We start from the raw sequence: 27,950 nt of genomic DNA on the forward strand, positions 1-27,950 counted from the left end.
CCTATATACATATACATACACATATATACATACCTATATACATATACACATATATACATACACATACCTATATACATATACAAATATATACATACACATACCTACAGTGGGGCAAAAAAGTATTTAGTCAGCCACCAATTGTGCAAGTTCTCCCACTTAAAAAGATGAGAGAGGCCTGTAATTTTCATCATAGGTACACTTCAACTATGACAGACAAAATGAAAAAAAAATCCAGAAAATCACATTGTAGGATTTTTAATGAATTTATTTGCAAATTATGATGGAAAAGGCTCAGATTATTGAGGGGGCAGTGCTGCTCTTGGTCTCTGACCATCATTTTGGCTGCATACAGACCGCTTACAGCAGGCACATAAAACAGTTAGGGACTTCTCCTTAGTATCTGGGTCATTCAGGTGGGTGTCTACGGTATAGGGTCATGGACCGTACCATTAAAATAGGATCATAAATAAATTATTATATATAAATTATTTTAAAAATGTAGTTCCCCATGATAGGACGATAACAAATCAAACGTATCATCTATTTTAAAACTGTTCCACCATGATAGGACAATAAATAAATAAGACGTATAATTCATTATAAAAGTATATCCGTCACCTGAACAACATTGAAAGCTCTCTCACACCCCGGCCCACAACAATACATTGGCTCTGGGATATGCAACCATTTCATTACTCACTCACTCAATTTACAAACATAACAAATCAAAATAAACACACACCACACATACTGTGCCTTCTGTTTACTTCGTTTTTATCTTCACTATGTTGAATTAGTGCTTGTGTGTTCAATTAGTTATATGTGAAGATATATAGAAAATCTATATTTTTTATTGTGTTGTTACAATCCATGACTGGGCTAGAATTGTGTTTATTTTCCTCATCTATGAGAACTTTGTAATTTTTTAAATAACCATGGAGTGGTCTTTGTGTCTCTGAACAACTGGTTATCAATATATAGTTTATCGACGACGAGAGCTACTCGTTTCGCTTTTAATCTATTTTCTTTGAAAATTGGATACAGAACTTTGCGCCGTTCTGCAATTTCCTTCGGAAACTGATCATTCATGTCAATTTTGGTCCCAGCAAATCTTTTACCAAGGCTTTTAACCATTGTTTTATCTTTAAATTAAGCAAATTTGGCAACGATTGGGCGGTCATACCTTCGGCCTCTCTGTACACGTTCAAATTGGATTTTGTCGATAACTTTGCGTGGGATCTGAAGCGCTGTAAGGAGGAACTCTCTAACTACAGATTCAGTAACTTCCCCTTCTTTCTCCTGGATACCTGTAAGTACCCGATTCTCTCTCATTGATCTAGTTTGTATGTCCAGTAAGGCTTCCCTCAGAACGGTGTTCTCCTTTTTAATTGAATTCATTTCGGTTTCAATCTTATTGACTGTCCCTTTTAGTTTGTGTGTTTCCTTCTCTAATGTCACAGCTTTTCCATCACTCATCTCGAGGCTTGCCTTCAACTCTTTTATATCCTTACTAACTAATTCAAGTATACCCAGGTTGTCATTTATTGATTTTAACAGATCGATTTTGACCTTTACCATTCCCGGTGGTGAAAATATTAAATCGTCTGTGTCTGTAGAAGTCACGTTTCCGTATTGAAATCGGTTCCCCTGTCTTACTCTTCGTCATGTTTGGGTGTTGCTTGTTTTCGTAATATTTGTCGATAAATGTCTCTAGTCTTAAAATGTGTTTTGTGTTATTATCCCGATTGAAGGTTGTCACCCACCAGATTATGTAGTGCTAATATTTTAGTCTAACTTGCCAATATTGAATATGACGTTTTATTTTGAGGTGCTCTACATAACTTCGTTCAGTCCGCCATTACCTTTACGTAATTGGCATTCTACCCACATTATTTTTACCACAAGGACAAGTTAAAAGATAAATATCGGCCTTAGTTAGTGAATTTTGATTATGTGTTTCCCTGTTTTTTACCACAATGAGAAGGACAAGTTAAAAGATAAATATCGGCCTTAGTGGCGCAAGTGAATACACCTTTGATTGGGATGTGTTTCCCTTTCAACTTTCTGCTGTAGAGAGTTATAGCAGCATAATGCACAAGGTCCAGTGACACAGTGTAGAATTGCACGAGTAGTTGTCCTCTTGTTATGCCACCGAGTAGTTGTCCTCTTGTTATGCCACCGAGTCGTTGTCCTCTTGTTATGCCACCGAGTCGTTGTCCTCTTGTTATGCCACCGAGTCGTTGTCCTCTTGTTATGCCACCGAGTAGTTGTCCTCTTGTTATGCCACCGAGTAGTTGTCCTCTTGTTATGCCACCGAGTAGTTGTCCTCTTGTTATGCCACCGAGTAGTTGTCCTCTTGTTATGCCACCGAGTAGTTGTCCTCTTGTTATGCCACCGAGTCGTTGTCCTCTTGTTATGCCACCGAGTGGTTGTCCTCTTGTTATGCCACCGAGTCGTTGTCCTCTTGTTATGCCACCGAGTGGTTGTCCTCTTGTTATGCCACCGAGTCGTTGTCCTCTTGTTATGCCACCGAGTGGTTGTCCTCTTGTTATGCCACCGAGTGGTTGTCCTCTTGTTATGCCAGTCAGTTGTCCTCTTGTTATGCCACCGAGTGGTTGTCCTCTTGTTATGCCCTCTTGTTATGCCGTTGTCCTCTTGTTATGCCACCGAGTCGTTGTCCTCTTGTTATGCCACCCAGTTGTCCTCTTGTTATGCCACCGAGTCGTTGTCCTCTTGTTATGCCACCGAGTCGTTGTCCTCTTGTTATGCCACCCACGTTGTCCTCTTGTTATGAGTCGTTGTCCTCTTGTTATGCCACCGAGTCGTTGTCCTCTTGTTATGCCACCGAGTCGTTGTCCTCTTGTTATGCCACCGAGTCGTTGTCCTCTTGTTATGCCACCGAGTCGTTGTCCTCTTGTTATGCCACCGAGTCGTTGTCCTCTTGTTATGCCACCGATAGACGTTAGAGAGGTATTTATAACCTGTCAAAGTTCACGTTGATCAACTACAGGTCAAAGTTATCTACGCAGGTAAGTTAGGCTAACCAGCTAGCCAAATCTGGTAGTTATCGTGTCCAGATTACGTCCACAGGGGCCTCGAAGCCCAGGGGGCCACCATTGATTTTAGACATGTAAAAATTTGTAGAATTGGGGTGTGGTACTACCTTTTATTTATTTGACCTTTATTTAAACTAGGCAAGTTGAAGAACAAATTCTTATTTTCAATGACGCCCTAAAAAAACCTTTGGTTAACTGCCTTGTTCAGGAGCAGAACGGCAGATTTTTTTACCTTGTCAACTCACGGATTCAATCTTGAAAACTTTCGGTTACTAGTCCAATGCTCTAACCACTAGGCTAGCTGCCACCCCACTATGTGATGTGGTGTGGTACCACCACTGCAGAAACACAGGGATAAGGTGATCCTTCTCTACCACACCAAAAGAAAAGGGATAAGGTCACCAACAATTCTCAGATTTCCATACCCAGCTACAACATTTTCCGTCAAGATAGAACTGCCAAAGGGGGAGGAGTTGCAATCTACTGCAGAGAGAGTCTACAAAGTTCTCATACTTTCCAGGTCTATACCCAAACAGTTTGAACTTCTAATTTTAAAAATTAACCTCTCCAGAAATAAGTCTCTCACTGTTGCCGCCTGCTATCGACCCCCCTCCGCTCCCAGGTGTGCCCTGGACACCATTTGTGAATTGATCGTGCCCCATCTAGCTTCAGAGTTCGTTCTGTTAGGTGACCTAAACTGAGATATGCTTAACACCCCGGCAGTCCTCCAATCTAAGTTAGATGCCCTCCAATCTCACACAAATCATCAAGGAACCCACCAGGTACAACCCTAAATCCATAAACATGGGCTCCCTCCTAGAAAGTATCCTGACCAACTTGCCCTCCAAATACATCTCCGCTGTTTTCAATCAGATCTCAGCGATCCCTGCCTCATTGCCTGTATCCGCTATGGGTCCGCTGTCAAACGACCACCCCTCATCACTGATAAACGCTCCCTAAAACACTTCTGCGAGCAGGCCTTTCTAATCGACCTGGCCCGGGTATCCTGGAAGGATATTGACCTCATCCTGTCAGTCGAGGATGCCTGGTCATTCTTTAAAAGCAATTTCCTCAGCATCTTAGATAAGCATGCCCTGTTCAAAAAATGCAGAACTAAGAACCGATATAGCCCTTGGTTCACTCCCGACCTGACTGCCCTTGACCAGCACAAAAACATCCTGTGGCGGACTGCCATAGCATCGAATAGTCCCCACGATATGCAACTGTTCAGGGAAGTCAGGAACCAATACACGCAGTCAGTCAGGAAAGCAAAGGCCAGCTTTTTCAAGCAGAAATTCGCATCCTGTAGCTCCAACTCCAAAAAGTTCTGGGACACTGTGAAGTCCATGGAGAACAAGAGCACCTCCTCCCAGCTGCCCAGTGCACTGAGGCTAGGTAACACGGTCACCACTGATAAATCCATGATAATCAAAAATGTCAATAAGCATTTCTCAACAGCTGGCCATGCCTTCCTCCTGGCTACTCCAACCCCGGCCAACAGCTCCGCCCCCCCCCGCAGCTACTCGCCCAAGCCTCCCCAGTTTCTCCTTCACCCATATCCAGACAGCAGATGTTCTGAAAGAGCTACAAAACCTGGACCCGTACAAATCAGCTGGGCTAGACAATCTGGACCCTCTCTTTCTAAAACTATCCACCGCCATTGTTGCAACCCCTATTACCAGCCTGCTCAACCTCTCTTTCGTATCGTCCGAAATCCCTAAAGATTGGAAAGCTGCCGCGGTCATCCCCCTCTTCAAAGGGGGTCATCATAAACGCCATCGAGAAAAGACAGTACTGTGCAGCCATCTTCATCGTCCTGGCCAAGGCTTTCGACTCTGTCAATCACCGTATTCTTATCGGCAGACTCAATAGCCTTGGTTTTTCTAATGACTGCCTCGCCTGGTTCACCAACTACTTTGCAGACAGAGTTCTGTGTGGTAAATCGGAGGGCACCTCTGGCAGTTTCTATGGGGGTACCACAGGTTTCAATTCTCGGGCCGACTCTTTTCTCTGTATATATCAATGATGTCGCTCTTGCTGCGGGTGATTCCCTGTTCCACCTCTACGCAGACGACACCATTCTGTATACTTCTGGCCCTTCCTTGGACACTGCTAACTAGCCTCCAAACGAGCTTCAATGCCATACAACACTCCTTCCGTGGCCTCCAACTGCTCTAAAACGCTTGTAAAAACCAAATGCATGCTTTTCAACCGTTCGCTGCCCACACCCACCCGCCCGACTAGCATTACCATCCTGTATGGTTCCGACCTAGAATACGTGGACATCTATAAATACCTAGGTGTCTGGCTAGACTGTAAACTCTCCTTCCAGACTCATATTAAACCTCTCCAATCCAAAATCAAATCTAGAATCGGCTATCTATTTCGCAAGAAAGCCTCCTTCACTCACGCCGCCAAACTTACCCCAGTAAAACTGACTATCCTACCGATCCTCGACTTCGGCGATGTCATCTACAAAATAGCTTCCAACACTCTACTCAGCAAATTGGATGCAGTCTATCACAGTGCCATCCGTTTTGTCACCAAATCACCTTATACCACCCACCACTGCGACCTGTATGCTGTAGTCGGCTGGCCCTCGCTACATATTTGTCGCCAGACCCACTGGCTCCAGGTCATCTATAAGTCTATGCTAGGTAAAGCTCCGCCTTATCTCAGTTCACTGGTCACGATAACGACACCCACCCGTAGCACACGTTCCAGCAGGTATATCTCACTGATCATCCCCAAAGCCAACACCTCATTTGGCCAGCTTTCCTTCCAGTTCTCTGCTGCCAGTGACTGGAACAAATTGCTGAAGTTGGAGACTTTTATTTCCCTCACCAACTTTAAACATCAACTATCTGAGCAGCTAACTGATCGCTGCAGCTGTACATAGTCCATCTGTAAATAGCCCACCCAATCTACCTACCTCATCCCCATACTGTTTTTATTTTATTTACTTTTCTGCTCTTTTGCACACCAGTATCTCTACTTGCACATCATCTGCTCATTTATCACTCCAGTGTTAATCTGCTAAATTGTAATTATTCGCTCCTATCTCATGCCTTTTGCACACACTGTATATAGACTTTCTTTTTTCTACTGTGTCATTGACTTGTTTGTGTTATTGCCTTGTTTATTGTTTACTCCATGTGTAACTCTGTCTGTCACACTGCTTTGCTTTATCTTGACCAGGTCGCAGTTGCAAATGAGAACTTGTTCTCAACTGGCCTACCTGGTTAAATAAAGGTGATCTGGTCTACCTGGTTAAATAAAGGTGATCTGGCCTACCTGGTTAAATAAAGGTGATCTGGCCTACCTGGTTAAATAAAGGTGATATGGCTTACCTGGTTAAATAAAGGTGATCTGGTTAAATAAAGGTGATCTGGTCTACCTGGTTAAATAAAGGTGATCTGGTCTACCTGGTTAAATAAAGGTGATCTGGTCTACCTGGGTAAATAAAGGTGATCTGGCCTACCTGGTTAAATAAAGGTGATCTGGTCTACCTGGTTAAATAAAGGTGATATGGCTTACCTGGTTAAATAAAGGTGATCTGGTTAAATAAAGGTGATCTGGTCTACCTGGTTAAATAAAGGTGATCTGGCCCACCTGGTTAAATAAAGGTGATCTGGTCTACCTGGTTAAATAAAGGTGATCTGGTCTACCTGGTTAAATAAAGGTGATCTGGTCTACCTGGTTAAATAAAGGTGATCTGGCCTACCTGGTTAAATAAAGGTGATCTGGTCTACCTGGTTAAATAAAGGTGATCTGGTCTACCTGGTTAAATAAAGGTGATCTGGTCTACCTGGTTAAATAAAGGTGATCTGGCCTACCTGGTTAAATAAAGGTGATATAAAACAATTAATACAAATATATATATGTACATTTGAGCAGTGTACAGGACAAACAAACTGGTTCAACGTTGGTTTAGTGGAAAAAATATTAAAATGACTACAGGCAATGTATTGGAAGACTTCTAACAGATTTTGTTCTTAAAATACCAGAAAAGTATGATTGCTAATATTTCTGAAATCATAATATGTACGTCTTCATGACAGAAGTTAAAGTATATTATATCCCAGAACCCTTCTGTGATCTCTTTCTCTCTCCCAGACACACACAGGTGATAGGTGGTTGTAAATGTTGACATTGACAGTGATAAGTACTATTGTTGATATTTGGTTCAAGGTCTTAAAAGTCTGACTTATTTTCTGTTTGTAACACTTCATGACACATCACTGACAGAAGGAAAACGGTTACCATGCCAACAACACAGGAAACCACAGAGAAAGCAGCTGTGCTACTGACATGCTGAGACCCATAGAGTCAGACAGCAGCCCTCCCACCGATGCTCCACCCACTGCCAATCAACCGTACGGAAGAGAAAGTGATAAATCTCACTGGCTCTTTTTTTACTGGTTCATTTGAAGTCAACGAAATAAGCAGAACAGACCCAGCTACTATCGCAATTGGTGTTTATGGGAGAACTACCCCTTAAGCAGAGCCAGGAACGGTGACCAACGTAAATGGACAACGGTAAACAGCGTCTTAATTTACCTGAAACGTAATAAAGCCCTTTTTTTTAAAAACATAGTCTTTGACATTCAGAGAGCTGACATTCTGAGCCTCAGGTTGTTAGAGTAACTTATCTCTGTCAGACTTCTATACACCCTCTTTGATACAATCTTACCCAAATGCATGATGGGAGTCTGCCACAACTTCTGGACCCAGCGCCCCCCACCTGACGCCCATGATGGCCAGCCCCTCCTCGCTAAACAATGGTGAGCCACAGAGGGAGAGGGGTGGGGTGGGGGGGACTTCTCTTCTAAACATCGAACATTCAAATAAAATCTAGTGCATGATGTTGATTGATTGTATATAGTATGATGAAGTGAACATAGTTAATATGTGATAAGATGGTTTATCTTACTAACTATAAAATATATTAACTTCCATTGTGAATTTAAACCAACGTAAGGAGTAATGAATCAATTAGAGAAACAGTGGTCAGACACTGACAGTAGATGTATTTTTCTCAACCTTGTGTTTCAGCAGTACTGATGATAGCCAGAAGGGGGCGGACAAAACACAGCTCAAAAAGAGACGCTGGTGTCGCAACAGCTGCCTTTGCCTGTTTCTGTTCCTGGTCGTGATGATGATTGTGGTCATTCTGGAAGTTGACCTCAAAGAATGGATCTCACCTTCAACAACCAATCCAGCAGCAAACATGTCAGTTGCGATTCTGGCCGCCCCTCCCCCATACGTGTCCCGAGGACCGTACCATGTACAATACCCACATGAGTACTCCTTCATCCTGGATGAGCCAGAGAAATGTCGGGAGCAGAAGCCCTTCCTGGTTCTGATGGTGCCAGTGGCGCCCTATAACAGGGAGGCCCGTGAGGCCGTCCGCAGGACTTGGGGCAGTGAGAGGCAGGTACTGGGCAAAGAGGTCTGTCTGTTCTTCCTGCTGGGACTTCCCAGTGGAGAGGAGAAAGAGCAGCTCCAGGAGAAGGTGCTGCAGGAGAGCAAAGAGCACCAGGATCTGCTGCAGAGCGACTTCATAGACAGCTACAAAAACCTGACCATCAAGACCATGGTGATGATGGAGTGGCTGAGCTCTCGCTGCCCCAACGCCTCCTACGCCATGAAGATCGACTCAGACATGTTCCTCAACGTGAACACCTTGGTCAACATGCTGCTTCACGCTCCAACGCAGAACTACCAGACTGGACTAGTGGCCCGACGGGGAGCTGTTCTAAGAGACCGTAACTCCAAATGGTACCTTCCAAAGGAGGTGTTTCCTGAACCGGTATATCCACCTTATGCTCTGGGCCTGGGCTATGTCTTCACCTTAGACCTCCCCAGGAAGCTGGTGGAGGCGTCCAGGCATGTTAAAGCCGTCTACATAGAGGATGTGTATCTGGGACTGTGTATGAGACACCTGGGCATCCGGCCTACTGACCCCCCAGTGGAAACCACCTCCAGGGGATGGGAAAAGGATATACTGTGCATTTGGAAAGTATTCAGACCCCTTGACTTTTTACACATTTTGTTATGTTACAGACTTATTCTAAAATGGATTAAATAATTTTTTTAAACCTCAGTAGCCACACACAATACCCCATAATGACAAAGCAAAAACAGCATTTTTTAAATGTTGGCAAATTTACAAAATGTTCTATGAGACTCAGAATTGAGCTCAGGTGCATCTTGTTTCCATTGGTCATCCTTGAGATGTTTTTACAACTTGATTGGAGTTCACCTATGGTACATTCAATTGATTGGACATGATTTGGAAAGGCACACACCTGTCTATATAAGGTCCCACAATTGACAGTGCTTGTCAGAGCAAAAACCAAGCCATGAGGCCGAAGGAATTGTCCATAGAGCTCAGAGACGGGATTGTGTCGAGGAACAGATCAGGGGAAGGGTACCAAAAAACTCCTGCAGCATTGAAGGTCCCCAAGAACACAGTGGCCTCCATCAATCTTAAATAGAAGAAGTTTGGAACCACCAAGACTATTACTAGAGCTGGCCGCCAAGCCAAACTGAGCAATCTGTGGAGAAGGTCCTTGGTCAGGGAGGTGACCAAGAACGCAATGGTCATTCTGACAGAGCTCTAGTGTTCCTCTGTGGAAGGACAATGATCTCTGCAGCACTCCACCAATCAGGCTTTTATGGTATGCTGTGGGGATGTTTTTCAATGCCAGTGACTGGGAGACTAGTCATGATTGAGGCAAAGATGAACGGAGCAAAGTACAGAGAGATCATTGATGAAAACCTGCTCCAGAGCACTCAGGCCCTCAGACTGGGGTTACGGTTCACCTTCCAACAGGACAACGACCCTAAGCACCCAGCCAAGACAACGCAGGAGGGGCTTCGGGACAAGTCTCTGAATGTCCTTGACTGGCCCTGCCAGAGCCCAGACTTGAACCCGATCAAACATTTCTTGATAGATCAAAAAATAGCTGTGCAGCGATGCTCCCCATCCAACCTGACAGAGCTTGAGAGGCTCTGTAGAGAAGAATAAGAGAAACTCCCCAAATACAGGTGTGCCAAGCTTGTTGCATCATACCCAAGAAGACTCAAGGCTGTAATCACTGCCAAAGGTGCTTCAACAAATTACAGAGTTAAGGGTCTGAATACTTTCCAAAGGCACTGTATACCTTGGTGAAGAACATTAACACCCTGAATGACCAGTTTCTTCACGTTGCGTCCTTTGGGAGAATGTTGTTTTTCTCTGAACCGAGGCAGACACCTTGCTACACCGGTTTTTTGATTCCTAAGGCTTTTTTAAACAAAGACTGAGAGCAGCAGTTATCTGTCTAACGTGGACATGGTGATGGACTGGACAGGACTAAGAAATGGATGCAATGGGTTGGGTCTGTCTGTGGTGAATGTGTGCACTACACTGAAGCCGCAGAAACCCAGAACAAGTTAAACAGGTTTATCGTAACAGAGACTAGTTGGCTGTGTTTAGACAGGCAGCCCAATTCTGATCTTTTTCCCACTAATTGTTCATTTGACCAATCACATCTCTTTCAGAGCTGATGTGATGGTGAAAAGTCTAAACACAGCCACTGCACTGCACTTAATCAGTCCCTTTTCCCAGAGCAAACTGTAACAGGTTCATTTGGCCCAGCTTCTCACAACAGGAAAAAGAATACTGGAGCAACAGGAAATGTAGATTATAACTTTTTTGGTTGTTGTAGGGGTTGATATAGTTTTCGTGAGGGAAAATCAAGTTTGAAATGTTAACCCGGAAATGACAAACTTCAGAAGCCTGTTTAAACCACTAAAATTGGCATTTCCTGCTCCGCAGGAAAATGATCTGTGACAACAGAGTGACCAAATATATATCAGATTTGTATCAGATAGTGATGGAAATAAGTGAAGGGGATCTGTGAAGGCTTTGGCTGTAGAGTCAATAGACCAGGATAAAGGGTGTCATTTGGGGCCAAGCACTGTCACCAAAGTCACAAGTCAAAAGTTTTTATTTTGTCAATTTAACTAGGCAATTCAGTAAAGAAACCTATTGTTATTTACAACGGCGGCCTACACCGAACAGACCCAGATGACACTGGGCCAATGGTGCGCCGCCCCATTGGACTCCCAATCACGGCCTGATGTGATACAGCCTGGAATCAAGCCGCGGTTTCTGTAGTGACGCCTCAAGCACTGAGATGCAGTGCCTTAAACCGCTGCGCCACTCAGGGGCCCCAAGTCAAGTAGCTTTGTATGAGTTGTAGTTTTTTTTATATGTGGTGGAAGGAGGAAGTTTCAGTCGAGCGATCAGGAAGAGATGATGCTTGCATTCATTTTGCATTTCGCAGGGTCAGAGGGAATGTGGTTTGCCTGAGAGTTTGTGCCAACTGCATTGAAGACAGCTGAGACGGCACACTAAGGCATTCCTATCACTTCCTCCTTCGTTCCTGCCAGAGATGTAATCTGCTGAATTTGTAATAAATTTCCACTTTGATTAAAAGGTTTTGATAATTTTTATGATATGCTACTGAATTTTTATTAGAAGAGAGGTAAAACACACAAACCAAAGGGCCTGTTGCTCAGATGATGTTTAGCCTACAGTGTGATTATACCAGGGCTGATGTTTAGACTACAGTGTGATTATACCAGGGCTGATGTTTAGACTACAGTGTGATTAGACCAGGGCTGATGTTAGACTGGGGCTGATGTTTAGGCTACAGTGTGATTAGACCAGGGCTGATGTTAGACTGGGGCTGATGTTTAGGCTACAGTGTGATTAGACCAGGGCTGATGTTTAGACTACAGTGTGATTAGACCAAGGCTGATGTTTAGGCTACAGTGTGATTAGACCAGGGCTGATGTTTAGGCTACAGTGGGGTTAGACCAGGGCTGATGTTAGACCAGGGCTGATGTTTAGGCTACAGTGTGATTAGACCAGGGCTGATGTTTAGGCTACAGTGTGATTAGACCAGGGCTGATGTTTAGGCTCCAGTGGGGTTAGACCAGGGCTGATGTTTAGACTACAGTGTGATTAGACCAGGGCTGATGTTTAGGCTACATTATGAATAGACCAGGGCTGATGTTTAGGCTACAGTGTGATTAGACCAGGGCTGATGTTTAGACTACAGTGTGATTAGACCAGGGCTGATGTTTAGGCTACAGTGTGATTATACCAGGGCTGATGTTAGACCAGGGCTCATGTTTAGACTACAGTGTGATTAGACCAGGGCTGATGTTTAGGCTGCAGTGTGATTAGACCAGGGCTGATGTTTAGACTACAGTGTGATTAGACCAGGGCTGATGTTTAGGCTACATTATGAATAGACCAGGGCTGATGTTTAGGCTACAGTGTGATTAGACCAGGGCTGATGTTTAGACTACAGTGTGATTAGACAAGGGCTGATGTTTAGGCTACAGTGTGATTATACCAGGGCTGATGTTAGACCAGGGCTGATGTTTAGACTACAGTGTGGTTAGACCAGGGCTGATATTCAGGCTACATTATGATTAGACAGGGGCTGATGTTTAGGCTACAGTGTGGTTAGACCAGGGCTGATGTTTAGGCTACAGTGTGATTAGACCAGGGCTGATGTTTAGGCTACATTATGATTAGAGCAGGGCTGATGTTTAGACTACAGTGTGATTAGACCAGGGCTGATGTTAGACCAGGGCTCATGTTTAGACTACAGTGTGGTTAGACCAGGGCTGATGTTTAGGCTACAGTGTGATTAGACCAGGGCTGATGTTTAGACTACAGTGTGATTAGACCAGGGCTGATGTTTAGACAACATTATGATTAGACCAGGGCTGATGTTTAGGCTACAGTGTGATTAGACCAGGGCTGATGTTTAGACTACAGTGTGATTAGACCAGGGCTGATGTTTAGGCTACAGTGGGATTAGACCAGGGCTGATGTTTAGGCTACAGTGTGATTAGACCAGGGCTGATGTTTAGGCTACAGTGTGATTAGACCAGGGCTGATGTTTAGGCTCCAGTGGGGTTAGACCAGGACTGATGTTTAGACTACAGTGTGATTAGACCAGGGCTGATGTTTAGGCTACATTATGAATAGACCAGGGCTGATGTTTAGGCTACAGTGTGATTAGACCAGGGCTGATGTTTAGACTACAGTGTGATTAGACCAGGGCTGATGTGAGACCAGGGCTCATGTTTAGACTACAGTGTGGTTAGACCAGGGCTGATGTTTAGGCTACAGTGTGATTAGACCAGGGCTGATGTTTAGGCTACATTATGATTAGACCAGGGCTGATGTTTAGACTACAGTGTGATTAGACCAGGGCTGATGTTTAGGCTACAGTGTGATTAGACCAGGGCTGATGTTTAGACTACAGTGTGATTAGACCAGGGCTGATGTTTAGACTACAGTGTGATTAGACCAGGGCTGATGTTTAGGCTACAGTGTGATTAGACCAGGGCTGATGTTAGACAAGGGCTCATGTTTAGACTACAATGTGGTTAGCCCAGGGCTGATGTTTAGACTACAGTGTGATTATACCAGGGCTGATGTTAGACCAGGGCTCATGTTTAGACTACAGTGTGATTAGACCAGGGCTGATGTTTAGGCTACAGTGTGATTAGACCAGGGCAGATGTTTAGACTACAGTGTGATTAGACCAGGGCTGATGTTTAGGCTACAGTGTGATTAGACCAGGGCTGATGTTTAGACTACAGTGTGATTAGACCAGGGCTGATGTTTAGGCTACAGTGTGATTATACCAGGGCTGATGTTAGACCAGGGCTCATGTTTAGACTACAGTGTGATTAGACCAGGGCTGATGTTTAGACTACAGTGTGATTAGACCAGGGCTGATGTTTAGGCTACAGTGTGGTTAGACCAGGGCTGATGTTTAGGCTACAGTGTGATTAGACCAGGGCTGATGTTAGACCAGGGCTGATATTTAGACTACAGTGTGGTTAGACCAGGGCTGATATTTAGACTACAGTGTGATTAGACCAGGGCTGATATTCAGGCTACAGTATGATTAGACCAGGGCTGATGTTTAGGCTACAGTGTGGTTAGACCAGGGCTGATGTTTAGGCTACAGTGTGATTAGACCAGGGCTGATGTTTAGGCTACAGTGTGATTAGTCCAGGGCTGATATTTAGACTACAGTGTGATTAGACCAGGGCTGATGTTAGACCAGGGCTCATGTTTAGACTACAGTGTGGTTAGACCAGGGCTGATGTTTGGCTCTGGGTTCAGAGATTATAAAGTGTATAGACTAGTCTCTGGAGAAGCTAGCCGGGGGACCAGCGCTGGGTTGGCTCTGGGTTCAGAGATTATAAAGTGTATAGACTAGTCTCTGGAGAAGCTAGCCGGGGGACCAGCGCTGGGTTGGCTCTGGGTTCAGAGATTATAAAGTGTATAGACTAGTCTCTGGAGAAGCTAGCCGGGGGACCAGCGCTGGGTTGGCTCTGGGTTCAGAGATTATAAAGTGGATATAAAATGATTATTTCTTTTATATGAACATGAGTACAAACAATGGATGAAAAATAAAAAAGTAGAGTCTCACAGGAGTTCAGATGCAATTAACTAATGACCAACGTTTGGACAGACAAGTTGTCTTCATCAGGGTATAATGACAAACCCTGCTGGTCACTAGATTATATAGTGTCAAAGGACACACACAGGTGTCTGTAATCATAGCCAGGTGTGGCTTGATATGATTGGTTAATTCTCGTATATAAATAAAAAGTATAAAAAACATGAATGGATAACATGAGATCATAGATACAATTTGGCTTCATAAGCCTACAAAACATTTGACAATGAAATGCAAAATCACAATAATCACAAGAATGGCTTCAGATCAAAGTCTACGTTGAGACCGAAGGGAGCAAGGGTCTTTAAATTAAAGATCCAGGCAGCCTCTTGTTTTAACAATAAATTGTCGAGATCACCCCTCCTCTCAAGTGTTTTACTCCCCTCAGCCAGCACCTCGCCTAACCAGGTGTTCTACTCTGCTAGCCAGCACCTCCCCTAACCAGGTGTTCTACTCTGCTAGCCAGTACCTCCCCTAACCAGGTGTTCTACTCAGCTAGCCCAGCACCTCCCCTAACCAGGTGTTCTACTCTGCTAGCCAGTTCCTCCCCTAACCAGGTGTTCTACTCAGCTAGCCAGTACCTCCCCTAACCAGGTGTTCTACTCTGCTAGACAGCACCTCCCTAACCAGGTGTTCTACTCTGCTAGCCAGTACCTCCCCTAACCAGGTGTTCTACTCTGCTAGCCAGTACCTCCCCTAACCAGGTGTTCTACTCTGCTAGCCAGTACCTCCCCTAACCAGGTGTTCTACTCTGCTAGCCAGCACCTCCCCTAACCAGGTGTTCTACTCTGCTAGCCAGTACCTCCCCTAACCAGGTGTTCTACTCTGCTAGCCAGTACCTCCCCTAACCAGGTGTTCTACTCTGCTAGCCAGCACCTCCCCTAACCAGGTGTTCTACTCTGCTAGCCAGTACCTCCCCTAACCAGGTGTTCTACTCTGCTAGCCAGCACCTCCCCTAACCAGGTGTTAAACTCTGCTAGCCAGCACCTCCCCTAACCAGGTGTTCTACTCTGCTAGTCAGTACCTCCACTAACCAGATGTTCTACTCCCCTCAGCCAGCACCTCCCCTAAGCAAGTGTTTTACTCCCCTCAGCCAGCACCTCCCCTAACCAGGTGTTCTCCTCTGCTAGCCCAGTACCTCCCCTAACCAGGTGTTCTACTCTGCTAGCCAGCGCCTCCTCTAACCAGGTGTTCTACTCTGCTAGCCCAGTACCTCCCCTAACCAGGTGTTCTACTCTGCTAGCCCAGTACCTCCCCTAACCAGGTGTTCTACTCTGCTAGCCCAGTACCTCCCCTAACCAGGTGTTCTACTCCCCTCAGCCAGCCTCTCCCCTAACCAGGTGTTCTACTCCCCTCAGCCAGCACCTTCCCTAACCAGGTGTTCTACTCCCCTCAGCCAGCGCCTCCCCTAACCAGGTGTTCTGCTCCCCTCAGCCAGCACCTCCCTAACCAGGTGTTCTGCTCCCCTCAGCCAGCGCCTCCCTAACCAGGTGTTCTACTCCCCTCAGCCAGCACCTCCCCTAACCAGGTGTTCTACTCCCCTCAGCCAGCCTCTCCCCTAACCAGGTGTTCTACTCCCCTCAGCCAGCATCTCCCCTAACCAGGTGTTCTACTATGCTAGCCAGCACCTCCCCTAAACAGGTGTTCTACTCTGCTAGCCAGTACCTCCCCTAACCAGGTGTTCTACTCTGACCAGGTGTCCTACTCTGCTAGCCAGCACCTCCCCTAACCAAGTGTTCTACTCTGCTAGCCAGCACCTCCCCTAACCAAGTGTTCTACTCTGCTAGCCAGCACCTCCCCTAACCAAGTGTTCTACTCTGCTAGTCAGTACCTCCCCTAACCAAGTGTTCTACTCTGCTAGCCAGCACCTCCCCTAACCAAGTGTTCTACTCTGCTAGCCAGTACCTCCCCTAACCAGGTGTTCTACTCTGCTAGCCAGCACCTCCCCTAACCAAGTGTTCTACTCTGCTAGCCAGCACCTCCCCTAACCAGGTGTTCTATTCTGCTAGCCAGCACCTCCACTAACCAGGTGTTCTACACTGCTAGCCAGCACCTCCCCTAAACAGGTGTTCTACTCTGCTAGCCAGTACCTCCCCTAACCAGGTGTTCTACTCTGACCAGGTGTCCTACTCTGCTAGCCAGCACCTCCCCTAACCAAGTGTTCTACTCTGCTAGCCAGCACCTCCCCTAACCAAGTGTTCTACTCTGCTAGCCAGCACCTCCCCTAACCAAGTGTTCTACTCTGCTAGCCAGCACCTCCCCTAACCAAGTGTTCTACTCTGCTAGCCAGCACCTCCCCTAACCAGGTGTTCTATTCTGTTAGCCAGCACCTCCACTAACCAGGTGTTCTACTCTGCTAGCCAGCCCCTCCCCTAACCAGGTGTTCTACTCTGCTAGCCAGCACCTCCCCTAACCAGGTGTTCTACTCCCCTCAGCCAGTACCTCCCTAACCAGGTGTTCTACTCCCCTCAGCCAGCACCTCCCTAACCAGGTGTTCTACTCCCCTCAGCCAGTACCTCCCCTAACCAGGTGTTCTACTCCCCTCAGCCAGCTCCTCCCCTAACCAGGTGTTCTACTCCCCTCAGCCAGCCTCTCCCCTAACCAGGTGTTCTACTCCCCTCAGCCAGTACCTCCCCTAACCAGGTGTTCTACTCCCCTCAGCCACCAGGTGTGTGTTTCTTTCGCCTCCAGATGTACCAGAATGCCTGAAGATGAGAGAGTGTTTCTACTGTATGGTCTTGGGGAAATAGAAAATGAAATCAATGTAGTGATTTATTGCCCTCTGTGTCACGATATGAGACACGTTGGTCATAGCCTTGAAGGATTCTGGTTTACGGGACGAGCAGAGGCTTGACTTCTCTTTTAGTCAGGTATGTTTGAGATAGCTCTGCTTGTTCCCAATACCTGGAGGAAAAGGATACCTGTATTGGTGTAGTGGGGTTAGATGGTAGCTGGTTGTGTAGTGGGGCTAGATGGGGGCTAGATGGTAGCTGGTTGTGTAGTGGGGCTAGATGGTAGATGGTTGTGTAGTGGGGCTAGATGGTAGATGGTTGTGTAGTGTGGCTAGGTGGTAGATGGTTGTGTAGTGTGGCTAGGTGGTAGATGGTTGTGTAGTGTGGCTAGATGGTAGATGGTAGATGTTTGTGTAGTGGGGCTAGATGGTAGATGGTTGTGTAGTGGGGCTAGATGGTAGATGGTTGTGTAGTGTGGTTAGATGGTTGATGGTTGTGTAGTGGGGCTAGATGGTAGATGGTTGTGTAGTGGGGCTAGATGGTAGCTGGTCGTGTAGTGGGGCTAGATGGTAGATGGTTGTGTAGTGGGGCTAGATGGTAGCTGGTTGTGTAGTGGGGCTAGATGGTAGCTGGTTGTGTAGTGGGGATAGATGGTAGCTGGTTGTGTAGTGTGGCTAGATGGTAGATGGTAGATGTTTGTGTAGTGGGGCTAGATGGGGGCTAGATGGCAGCTGGTTGTGTAGTGGGGCTAGGTGGTAGATGGTTGTGTAGTGGGGTTAGATGGTAGCTGGTTGTGTAGTGGGGCTAGATGGGGGCTAGATGGTAGCTGGTTGTGTAGTGGGGCTAGATGGTAGATGGTTGTGTAGTGGGGCTAGATGGTAGATGGTTGTGTAGTGGGGCTAGATGGTAGCTGGTCGTGTAGTGGGGCTAGATGGTAGATGGTTGTGTAGTGGGGCTAGATGGTAGTTGGTTGTGTAGTGGGGCTAGATGGTAGATGGTTGTGTAGTGGGGCTAGATGGTAGCTGGTTGTGTAGTGGGGCTAGATGGTAGATGGTAGATGGTTGTGCAGTGGGGCTAGATGGTAGATGGTTGTGTAGTGGGGCTAGATGGTAGATGGTTGTGTAGTGGGGCTAGATGGTAGATGGTTGTGTAGTGTGGCTAGATGGTAGATGGTTGTGTAGTGGGGCTAGATGGTAGCTGGTTGTGTAGTGGGGCTAGATGGTAGATGGTAGATGGTTGTGCAGTGGGGCTAGATGGTAGATGGTTGTGTAGTGGGGCTAGATGGTAGATGGTTGTGTAGTGGGGCTAGATGGTAGATGGTTGTGTAGTGTGGCTAGATGGTAGATGGTTGTGTAGTGGGGCTAGATGGTAGATGGTTGTGTAGTGGGGCTAGATGGTAGATGGTTGTGTAGTGGGGCTAGATGGTAGATGGTTGTGTAGTGGGGCTAGATGGTAGATGGTTGTGTAGTGGGGCTAGATGGTAGATGGTAGATGGTTGTGTAGTGGGGTTTGATGGTAGATGGTTGTGTAGTGGTGCTAGATGGTAGATGGTTGTGTAGTGGGGCTAGATGGTAGATGGTTGTGTAGTGGGGCTAGATGGTAGATGGTAGATGGTTGTGTAGTGGGGCTAGATGGTAGATGGTAGATGGTTGTGTAGTGGGGTTAGATGGTAGATGGTTGTGTAGTGGGGCTAGATGGTAGATGGTTGTGTAGTGTGGCTAGGTGGTAGATGGTTGTGTAGTGTGGCTAGATGGTAGATGTTTGTGTAGTGGGGCTAGATGGTAGATGGTTGTGTAGTGGGGCTAGATGGTAGATGGTTGTGTAGTGGGGCTAGATGGTAGATGGTTGTGTAGTGGGGCTAGATGGTAGATGGTTGTGTAGTGGGGCTAGATGGTAGCTGGTCGTGTAGTGGGGCTAGATGGTAGATGGTTGTGTAGTGGGGCTAGATGGTAGCTGGTTGTGTAGTGGGGCTAGATGGTAGCTGGTTGTGTAGTGGGGATAGATGGTAGCTGGTTGTGTAGTGTGGCTAGATGGTAGATGTTTGTGTAGTGGGGCTAGATGGGGGCTAGATGGCAGCTGGTTGTGTAGTGGAGCTAGGTGGTAGATGGTTGTGTAGTGGGGCTAGATGGTAGATGGTTGTGTAGTGGGGCTAGATGGTAGATGGTTGTGTAGTGTGGCTAGGTGGTAGATGGTTGTGTAGTGGGGCTAGATGGTAGATGGTTGTGTAGTGGGGCTAGATGGTAGCTGGTCGTGTAGTGGGGCTAGATGGTAGATGGTTGTGTAGTTGGGCTAGATGGTAGCTGGTTGTGTAGTGGGGCTAGATGGTAGATGGTTGTGTAGTGGGGCTAGATGGTAGATGGTAGCTGGTTGTGTACTGGGGCTAGATGGTAGCTGGTTGTGTAGTGGGGCTAGATGGTAGATGGTTGTGTAGTGGGGCTAGATGGTAGCTGGTCGTGTAGTGGGGCTAGATGGTAGATGGTTGTGTAGTGGGGATAGATGGTAGCTGGTTGTGTAGTGGGGCTAGATGGCAGCTGGTTGTGTAGTGGGGATAGATGGTAGCTGGTTGTATAGTGTGGCTAGATGGTAGATGTTTGTGTAGTGGGGCTAGATGGGGGCTAGATGGCAGCTGGTTGTGTAGTGGGGCTAGGTGGTAGATGGTTGTGTAGTGGGGTTACATGGTAGCTGGTTGTGTAGTGGGGCTAGATGGGGGCTAGATGGTAGCTGGTTGTGTAGTGGGGCTAGATGGTAGATGGTTGTGTAGTGGGGCTAGATGGTAGATGGTTGTGTAGTGTGGCTAGGTGGTAGATGGTTGTGTAGTGTGGCTAGGTGGTAGATGGTTGTGTAGTGTGGCTAGATGGTAGATGGTAGATGTTTGTGTAGTGGGGCTAGATGGTAGATGGTTGTGTAGTGGGGCTAGATGGTAGATGGTTGCGTATTGGGGCTAGATGGTAGATGGTTGTGTAGTGGGGCTAGATGGTAGATGGTTGTGTAGTGGGGCTAGATGGTAGCTGGTTGTGTAGTGGGGATAGATGGTAGCTGGTTGTGTAGTGGGGCTAGATGGTAGATGTTTGTGTAGTGGGGCTAGATGGGGGCTAGATGGCAGCTGGTTGTGTAGTGGGGCTAGGTGGTAGATGGTTGTGTAGTGGGGTTAGATGGTAGCTGGTTGTGTAGTGGGGCTAGATGGGGGATAGATGGTAGCTGGTTGTGTAGTGGGGCTAGATGGTAGATGGTTGTGTAGTGGGGCTAGATGGGAGATGGTTGTGTAGTGTGGCTAGGTGGTAGATGGTTGTGTAGTGTGGCTAGGTGGTAGATTGTTGTGTAGTGTGGCTAGATGGTAGATGTTTGTGTAGTGGGGCTAGATGGTAGATGGTTGTGTAGTGGGGCTAGATGGTAGATGGTTGTGTAGTGTGGCTAGATGGTAGCTGGTTGTGTAGTGGGGCTAGATGGTAGATGGTTGTGTAGTGGGGCTAGATGGTAGATGGTAGATGGTTGTGTAGTGGGGCTAGATGGTAGCTGGTTGTGTAGTGAGGCTAGATGGTAGATGGTAGATGGTTGTGTAGTGGGGCTAGATGGTAGATGGTTGTGTAGTGGGGTTAGATGGTAGCTGGTTGTGTAGTGGGGCTAGATGGGGGGCTAGATGGTAGCTGGTTGTGTAGTGGGGCTAGATGGTAGATGGTTTTGTAGTGGGGCTAGATGGTAGATGGTTGTGTAGTGTGGCTAGGTGGTAGATGGTTGTGTAGTGTGGCTAGATGGTAGATGGTAGATGTTTGTGTAGTGGGGCTAGATGGTAGATGGTTGTGTAGTGGGGCTAGATGGTAGATTGTTGTGTAGTGGGGCTAGATGGTAGATGGTTGTGTAGTGTGGCTAGATGGTAGCTGGTTGTGTAGTGGGGCTAGATGGTAGCTGGTTGTGGAGTGGGGCTAGATGGTAGATGGTTGTGTAGTGGGGCTAGATGGTAGATGGTAGATGGTTGTGTAGTGGGGCTAGATGGTAGATGGTAGATGGTTGTGTAGTGGGGCTAGATGGTAGATGGTTGTGTAGTGGGGCTAGATGGTAGATGGTAGATGGTTGTGTAGTGGGGCTAGATGGTAGCTGGTTGTGTAGTGGGGCTAGATGGTAGATGGTAGATGGTTGTGTAGTGGTGCTAGATGGTAGATGGTTGTGTAGTGTGGCTAGATGGTAGATGGTTGTGTAGTGGGGCTAGATGGTAGATGGTTGTGTAGTGGGGCTAGATGGTAGATGGTAGATGTTTGTGTAGTGGGGCTAGATGGTAGATGGTTGTGTAGTGGGGCTAGATGGTAGATGGTTGTGTAATGTGGCTAGATGGTAGCTGGTTGTGTAGTGGGGCTAGATGGTAGATGGTTGTGTAGTGGGGCTAGATGGTAGATGGTAGATGGTTGTGTAGTGGGGCTAGATGGTAGATGGTAGATGGTTGTGTAGTGGTGCTAGATGGTAGATGGTTGTGTAGTGTGGCTAGATGGTAGATGGTTGTGTAGTGGGGCTAGATGGTAGATGGTTGTGTAGTGGGGCTAGATGGTAGATGGTTGTGTAGTGGGGCTAGATGGTAGATGGTTGTGTAGTGGGGCTAGATGGTAGATGGTAGATGGTTGTGTAGTGGGGATAGATGGTAGATGGTTGTGTAGTGTGGCTAGATGGTAGCTGGTTGTGTAGTGGGGCTAGATGGTAGATGGTTGTGTAGTGGGGCTAGATGGTAGATGGTTGTGTAGTGTGGCTAGATGGTAGCTGGTTGTGTAGTGGGGCTAGATGGTAGATGGTTGTGTAGTGGGGCTATATGGTAGCTGGTTGTGTAGTGGGGCTAGATGGTAGATGGTAGATGGTTGTGCAGTGGGGCTAGATGGTAGATGGTTGTGTAGTGGGGCTAGATGGTAGATGGTTGTGTAGTGGGGCTAGATGGTAGATGGTTGTGTAGTGTGGCTAGATGGTAGATGGTTGTGTAGTGGGGCTAGATGGTAGATGGTTGTGTAGTGGGGCTAGATGGTAGATGGTTGTGTAGTGGGGCTAGATGGTAGATGGTTGTGTAGTGGGGCTAGATGGTAGATGGTAGATGGTTGTGTAGTGGGGTTAGATGGTAGATGGTTGTGTAGTGGGGCTAGATGGTAGATGGTAGATGGTTGTGTAGTGGGGCTAGATGGTAGATGGTTGTGTAGTGGGGCTAGATGGTAGATGGTAGATGGTTGTGTAGTGGTGTTAGATGGTAGATGGTTGTGTAGTGGGGCTAGATGGTAGATGGTTGTGTAGTGGGGCTAGATGGTAGATGGTTGTGTAGTGGGGCTAGACGGTAGATGGTTGTGTAGTGTGGCTAGATGGTAGATGGTTGTGTAGTGGGGCTAGATGGTAGATGGTTGTGTAGTGGGGCTAGATGGTAGATGGTTGTGTAGTGGGGCTAGGTGGTAGATGGTTGTGTAGTGGGGCTAGATGGTAGATGGTAGATGGTTGTGTAGTGGGGTTAGATGGTAGATGGTTGTGTAGTGTGGCTAGATGGTAGATGGTTGTGTAGTGGGGCTAGATGGTGGATGGTTGTGTAGTGTGGCTAGATGGTAGAGGGTTGTGTAGTGGGGCTAGATGGTAGATGGTTGTGTAGTGGGGCTAGATGGTAGATGGTTGTGTAGTGGGGCTAGATGGTAGATGGTTGTGTAGTGGGGCTAGATCGTAGATGGTTGTGTAGTGGGGCTAGATGGTAGATGGTTGTGTAGTGGGGCTAGATGGTAGATGGTTGTGTAGTGGGGTTAGATGGTAGATGGTTGTGTAGTGGGGCTAGATGGTAGATGGTTGTGTAGTGGGGCTAGATGGTAGATGGTAGATAGTTGTGTAGTGGGGCTAGATGGTAGATGGTAGATGGTTGTGTAGTGGGGTTAGATGGTAGATGGTTGTGTAGTGGGGCTAGATGAGTAGATGGTTGTGTAGTGGGGCTAGATGGTAGATGGTTGTGTAGTGGGGCTAGATGGTAGATGGTACATGGTTGTATAGTGGGGCTAGATGGTAGATGGTTGTGTAGTGGGGCTAGATGGTAGATGGTTGTGTAGTGGGGCTAGATGGTAGATGGTACATGGTTGTATAGTGGGGCTAGATGGTAGATTGTAGATGGTAGATAGTTGTGTAGTGGGGCTAGATGGTAGATGGTTGTGTAGTGGGGCTAGATGGTAGATGGTTGTGTAGTGGGGCTAGATGGTAGATGGTAGATGTTTGTGTAGTGGGGCTAGATGGTAGATGGTTGTGTAGTGGGGCTAGATGGTAGATGGTTGTGTAATGTGGCTAGATGGTAGCTGGTTGTGTAGTGGGGCTAGATGGTAGATGGTTGTGTAGTGGGGCTAGATGGTAGATGGTAGATGGTTGTGTAGTGGGGCTAGATGGTAGATGGTAGATGGTTGTGTAGTGGTGCTAGATGGTAGATGGTTGTGTAGTGTGGCTAGATGGTAGATGGTTGTGTAGTGGGGCTAGATGGTAGATGGTTGTGTAGTGGGGCTAGATGGTAGATGGTTGTGTAGTGGGGCTAGATGGTAGATGGTTGTGTAGTGGGGCTAGATGGTAGATGGTAGATGGTTGTGTAGTGGGGATAGATGGTAGATGGTTGTGTAGTGTGGCTAGATGGTAGCTGGTTGTGTAGTGGGGCTAGATGGTAGATGGTTGTGTAGTGGGGCTAGATGGTAGATGGTTGTGTAGTGTGGCTAGATGGTAGCTGGTTGTGTAGTGGGGCTAGATGGTAGATGGTTGTGTAGTGGGGCTATATGGTAGCTGGTTGTGTAGTGGGGCTAGATGGTAGATTGTAGATGGTTGTGCAGTGGGGCTAGATGGTAGATGGTTGTGTAGTGGGGCTAGATGGTAGATGGTTGTGTAGTGGGGCTAGATGGTAGATGGTTGTGTAGTGTGGCTAGATGGTAGATGGTTGTGTAGTGGGGCTAGATGGTAGATGGTTGTGTAGTGGGGCTAGATGGTAGATGGTTGTGTAGTGGGGCTAGATGGTAGATGGTAGATGGTTGTGTAGTGGGGTTAGATGGTAGATGGTTGTGTAGTGGGGCTAGATGGTAGATGGTAGATGGTTGTGTAGTGGGGCTAGATGGTATGGTTGTGTAGTGGGGCTAGATGGTAGATGGTAGATGGTTGTGTAGTGGTGTTAGATGGTAGATGGTTGTGTAGTGGGGCTAGATGGTAGATGGTTGTGTAGTGGGGCTAGATGGTAGATGGTTGTGTAGTGGGGCTAGACGGTAGATGGTTGTGTAGTGTGGCTAGCTAGATGGTAGATGGGTTGTGTAGTGGGGCTAGATGGTAGATGGTTGTGTAGTGGGGCTAGATGGTAGATGGTTGTGTAGTGGGGCTAGTAGTGGTAGATGGTTGTGTAGTGGGGCTAGATGGTAGATGGTAGATGGTTGTGTAGTGGGGTTAGATGGTAGATGGTTGTGTAGTGTGGCTAGATGGTAGATGGTTGTGTAGTGGGGCTAGATGGTGGATGGTTGTGTAGTGTGGCTAGATGGTAGAGGGTTGTGTAGTGGGGCTAGATGGTAGATGGTTGTGTAGTGGGGCTAGATGGTAGATGGTTGTGTAGTGGGGCTAGATGGTAGATGGTTGTGTAGTGGGGCTAGATCGTAGATGGTTGTGTAGTGGGGCTAGATGGTAGATGGTTGTGTAGTGGGGCTAGATGGTAGATGGTTGTGAGTGGGGTTAGATGCTAGATGGTTGTGTAGTGGGGCTAGATGGTAGATGGTTGTGTAGTGGGGCTAGATGGTAGATGGTAGATAGTTGTGTAGTGGGGCTAGATGGTAGATGGTAGATGGTTGTGTAGTGGGGTTAGATGGTAGATGGTTGTGTAGTGGGGCTAGATGAGTAGATGGTTGTGTAGTGGGGCTAGATGGTAGATGGTTGTGTAGTGGGGCTAGATGGTAGATGGTACATGGTTGTATAGTGGGGCTAGATGGTAGATGGTTGTGTAGTGGGGCTAGATGGTAGATGGTTGTGTAGTGGGGCTAGATGGTAGATGGTACATGGTTGTATAGTGGGGCTAGATGGTAGATGGTTGTGTAGTGGGGCTAGATGGTAGATGGTAGATAGTTGTGTAGTGGGGCTAGATGGTAGATGGTTGTGTAGTGGGGCTAGATGGTAGATGGTAGACTGTATATACAGTAGGTGTACATCCAAGAGGCTGAATACTAACGGCTCCCACTGTATATACAGTAGATGTACATCCAAGAGGACGAATACTAATGATACCCACAGTATATACAGTAGATGTACATCCAAGAGGACGAATACTAATGATACCCACAGTATATACAGTAGATGTACATCCAAGAGGACGAATACTAATGATACCCACAGTATATACAGTAGATGTACATCCAAGAGGACGAATACTAATGATACCCACAGTATATACAGTAGATGTACATCCAAGAGGACGAATACTAATGATACCCACAGTATATACAGTAGGTGTACATCCAAGAGGACGAATACTAATGATACCCACTGTATATACAGTAGATGTACATCCAAGAGGACGAATACTAATGATACCCACAGTATATACAGTAGATGTACATCCAAGAGGACGAATACTAATGATACCCACTGTATATACAGTAGATGTACATCCAAGAGGATGAATACTAATGATACCCACTGTATATACAGTAGATGTACATCCAAGAGGATGAATACTAATGATACCCACTGTATATACAGTAGATGTACATCCAAGAGGATGAATACTAATGATACCCACTGTATATACAGTAGATGTACATCCAAGAGGATGAATACTAATGATACCCACTGTATATACAGTAGATGTACATCCAAGAGGATGAATACTAATGATACCCACTGTATATACAGTAGATGTACATCCAAGAGGACGAATACTAATGATACCCACAGTATATACAGTAGATGTACATCCAAGAGGACGAATACTAATGATACCCACAGTATATACAGTAGATGTACATCCAAGAGGACGAATACTAATGATACCCACAGTATATACAGTAGATGTACATCCAAGAGGACGAATACTAATGATACCCACAGTATATACAGTAGATGTACATCCAAGAGGACGAATACTAATGATACCCACTGTATATACAGTAGATGTACATCCAAGAGGACGAATACTAATGATACCCACAGTATATACAGTAGGTGTACATCCAAGAGGACGAATACTAATGATACCCACAGTATATACAGTAGATGTACATCCAAGAGGACGAATACTAATGATACCCACTGTATATACAGTAGATGTACATCCAAGAGGACGAATACTAATGATACCCACAGTATATACAGTAGGTGTACATCCAAGAGGACGAATACTAATGATACCCACAGTATATACAGTAGATGTACATCCAAGAGGACGAATACTAATGATACCCACAGTATATACAGTAGGTGTACATCCAAGAGGACGAATACTAATGATACCCACAGTATATACAGTAGATGTACATCCAAGAGGACGAATACTAATGATACCCACAGTATATACAGTAGATGTACATCCAAGAGGACGAATACTAATGATACCCACAGTATATACAGTAGATGTACATCCAAGAGGACGAATACTAATGATACCCACAGTATATACAGTAGGTGTACATCCAAGAGGACGAATACTAATGATACCCACAGTATATACAGTAGGTGTACATCCAAGAGGACGAATACTAATGATACCCACAGTATATACAGTAGATGTACATCCAAGAGGACGAATACTAATGATACCCACAGTATATACAGTAGATGTACATCCAAGAGGACGAATACTAATGATACCCACAGTATATACAGTAGGTGTACATCCAAGAGGACGAATACTAATGATACCCACAGTATATACAGTAGATGTACATCCAAGAGGACGAATACTAATGATACCCACTGTATATACACACATTTACATCATGCTGTTTATCTTGTTGCTCACGTCTTAATAATGTAAATAAATAAAAATTTAACAAGAGACAGAAACAGCTGGAACACATACAGGCCGAGGCTGATCTCTCCTCTATGATTCCACATATCATACGGAGACTTTGATTTAACTCATTCACCTCTGCTGCGACAACAAAAAAACATTCAGACTAAAATGGAGTCTGGTATCCTTCAGTGATGGGGTGTTGGGTAGATGATGTCACCACTTTAATAATAGGCTACAAGGGAATGTAATATATCCTCTCAGAGAGAATATTCCCAGTGTGGCGTTAGCAAACGTCAGCTAGCACAGCAACACAGGTAGCTATATACACTGAGTGTACAAAACATTAAGAACAGCTGCTCTTTCCATGACATCGACTGACCAGGTGATTCCAGGTGAAAGCTATGATCCCTTATTGATGTCAACCTGTTATTAACTCTACTTCAATTCGTGTAGATGAAGGGGAGGAGACGGGTTAAAGAAGGACTTTTAAAGTCTTGACACAATTGAGACATGGATTGTGTATGTGGGCCATTCAGAGGGTGAAAGGGCAAGACAAAAGATCTGAAGTGCCGTTGAAAAAAGGTATGGTAGCAGGAGCCAGAAGCCAGGAGTTAGAAGCCAGGAGCCAGAAGCCAGGAGCTAAGGTTTGACTGTGTCAAGA

The 27,950-nt window shown here is 46.1% G+C and overlaps 1 protein-coding gene across 1 annotated transcript; it reads left to right on the forward strand.

The window, feature by feature from the left end:
- The first annotated feature begins 753 nt into the window (after positions 1-753).
- On the forward strand, positions 754-15,012 carry LOC112235147 (beta-1,3-galactosyltransferase 2-like). The gene is made up of 5 exons (XM_042318445.1): positions 754-1,309; positions 7,305-7,595; positions 7,718-7,840; positions 8,112-9,065; positions 14,997-15,012. Exons 3-5 carry the CDS (start codon positions 7,758-7,760, stop codon positions 15,010-15,012), a joined length of 1,053 nt encoding a protein of 350 aa, XP_042174379.1. The 5' UTR covers positions 754-1,309; positions 7,305-7,595; positions 7,718-7,757.
- The last annotated feature ends 12,938 nt before the right edge of the window (positions 15,013-27,950 follow it).

Source organism: Oncorhynchus tshawytscha, unplaced genomic scaffold, assembly GCF_018296145.1.
Source record: "Oncorhynchus tshawytscha isolate Ot180627B unplaced genomic scaffold, Otsh_v2.0 Un_scaffold_1349_pilon_pilon, whole genome shotgun sequence".
NCBI classification, from domain to species: Eukaryota; Metazoa; Chordata; class Actinopteri; order Salmoniformes; family Salmonidae; genus Oncorhynchus; species Oncorhynchus tshawytscha.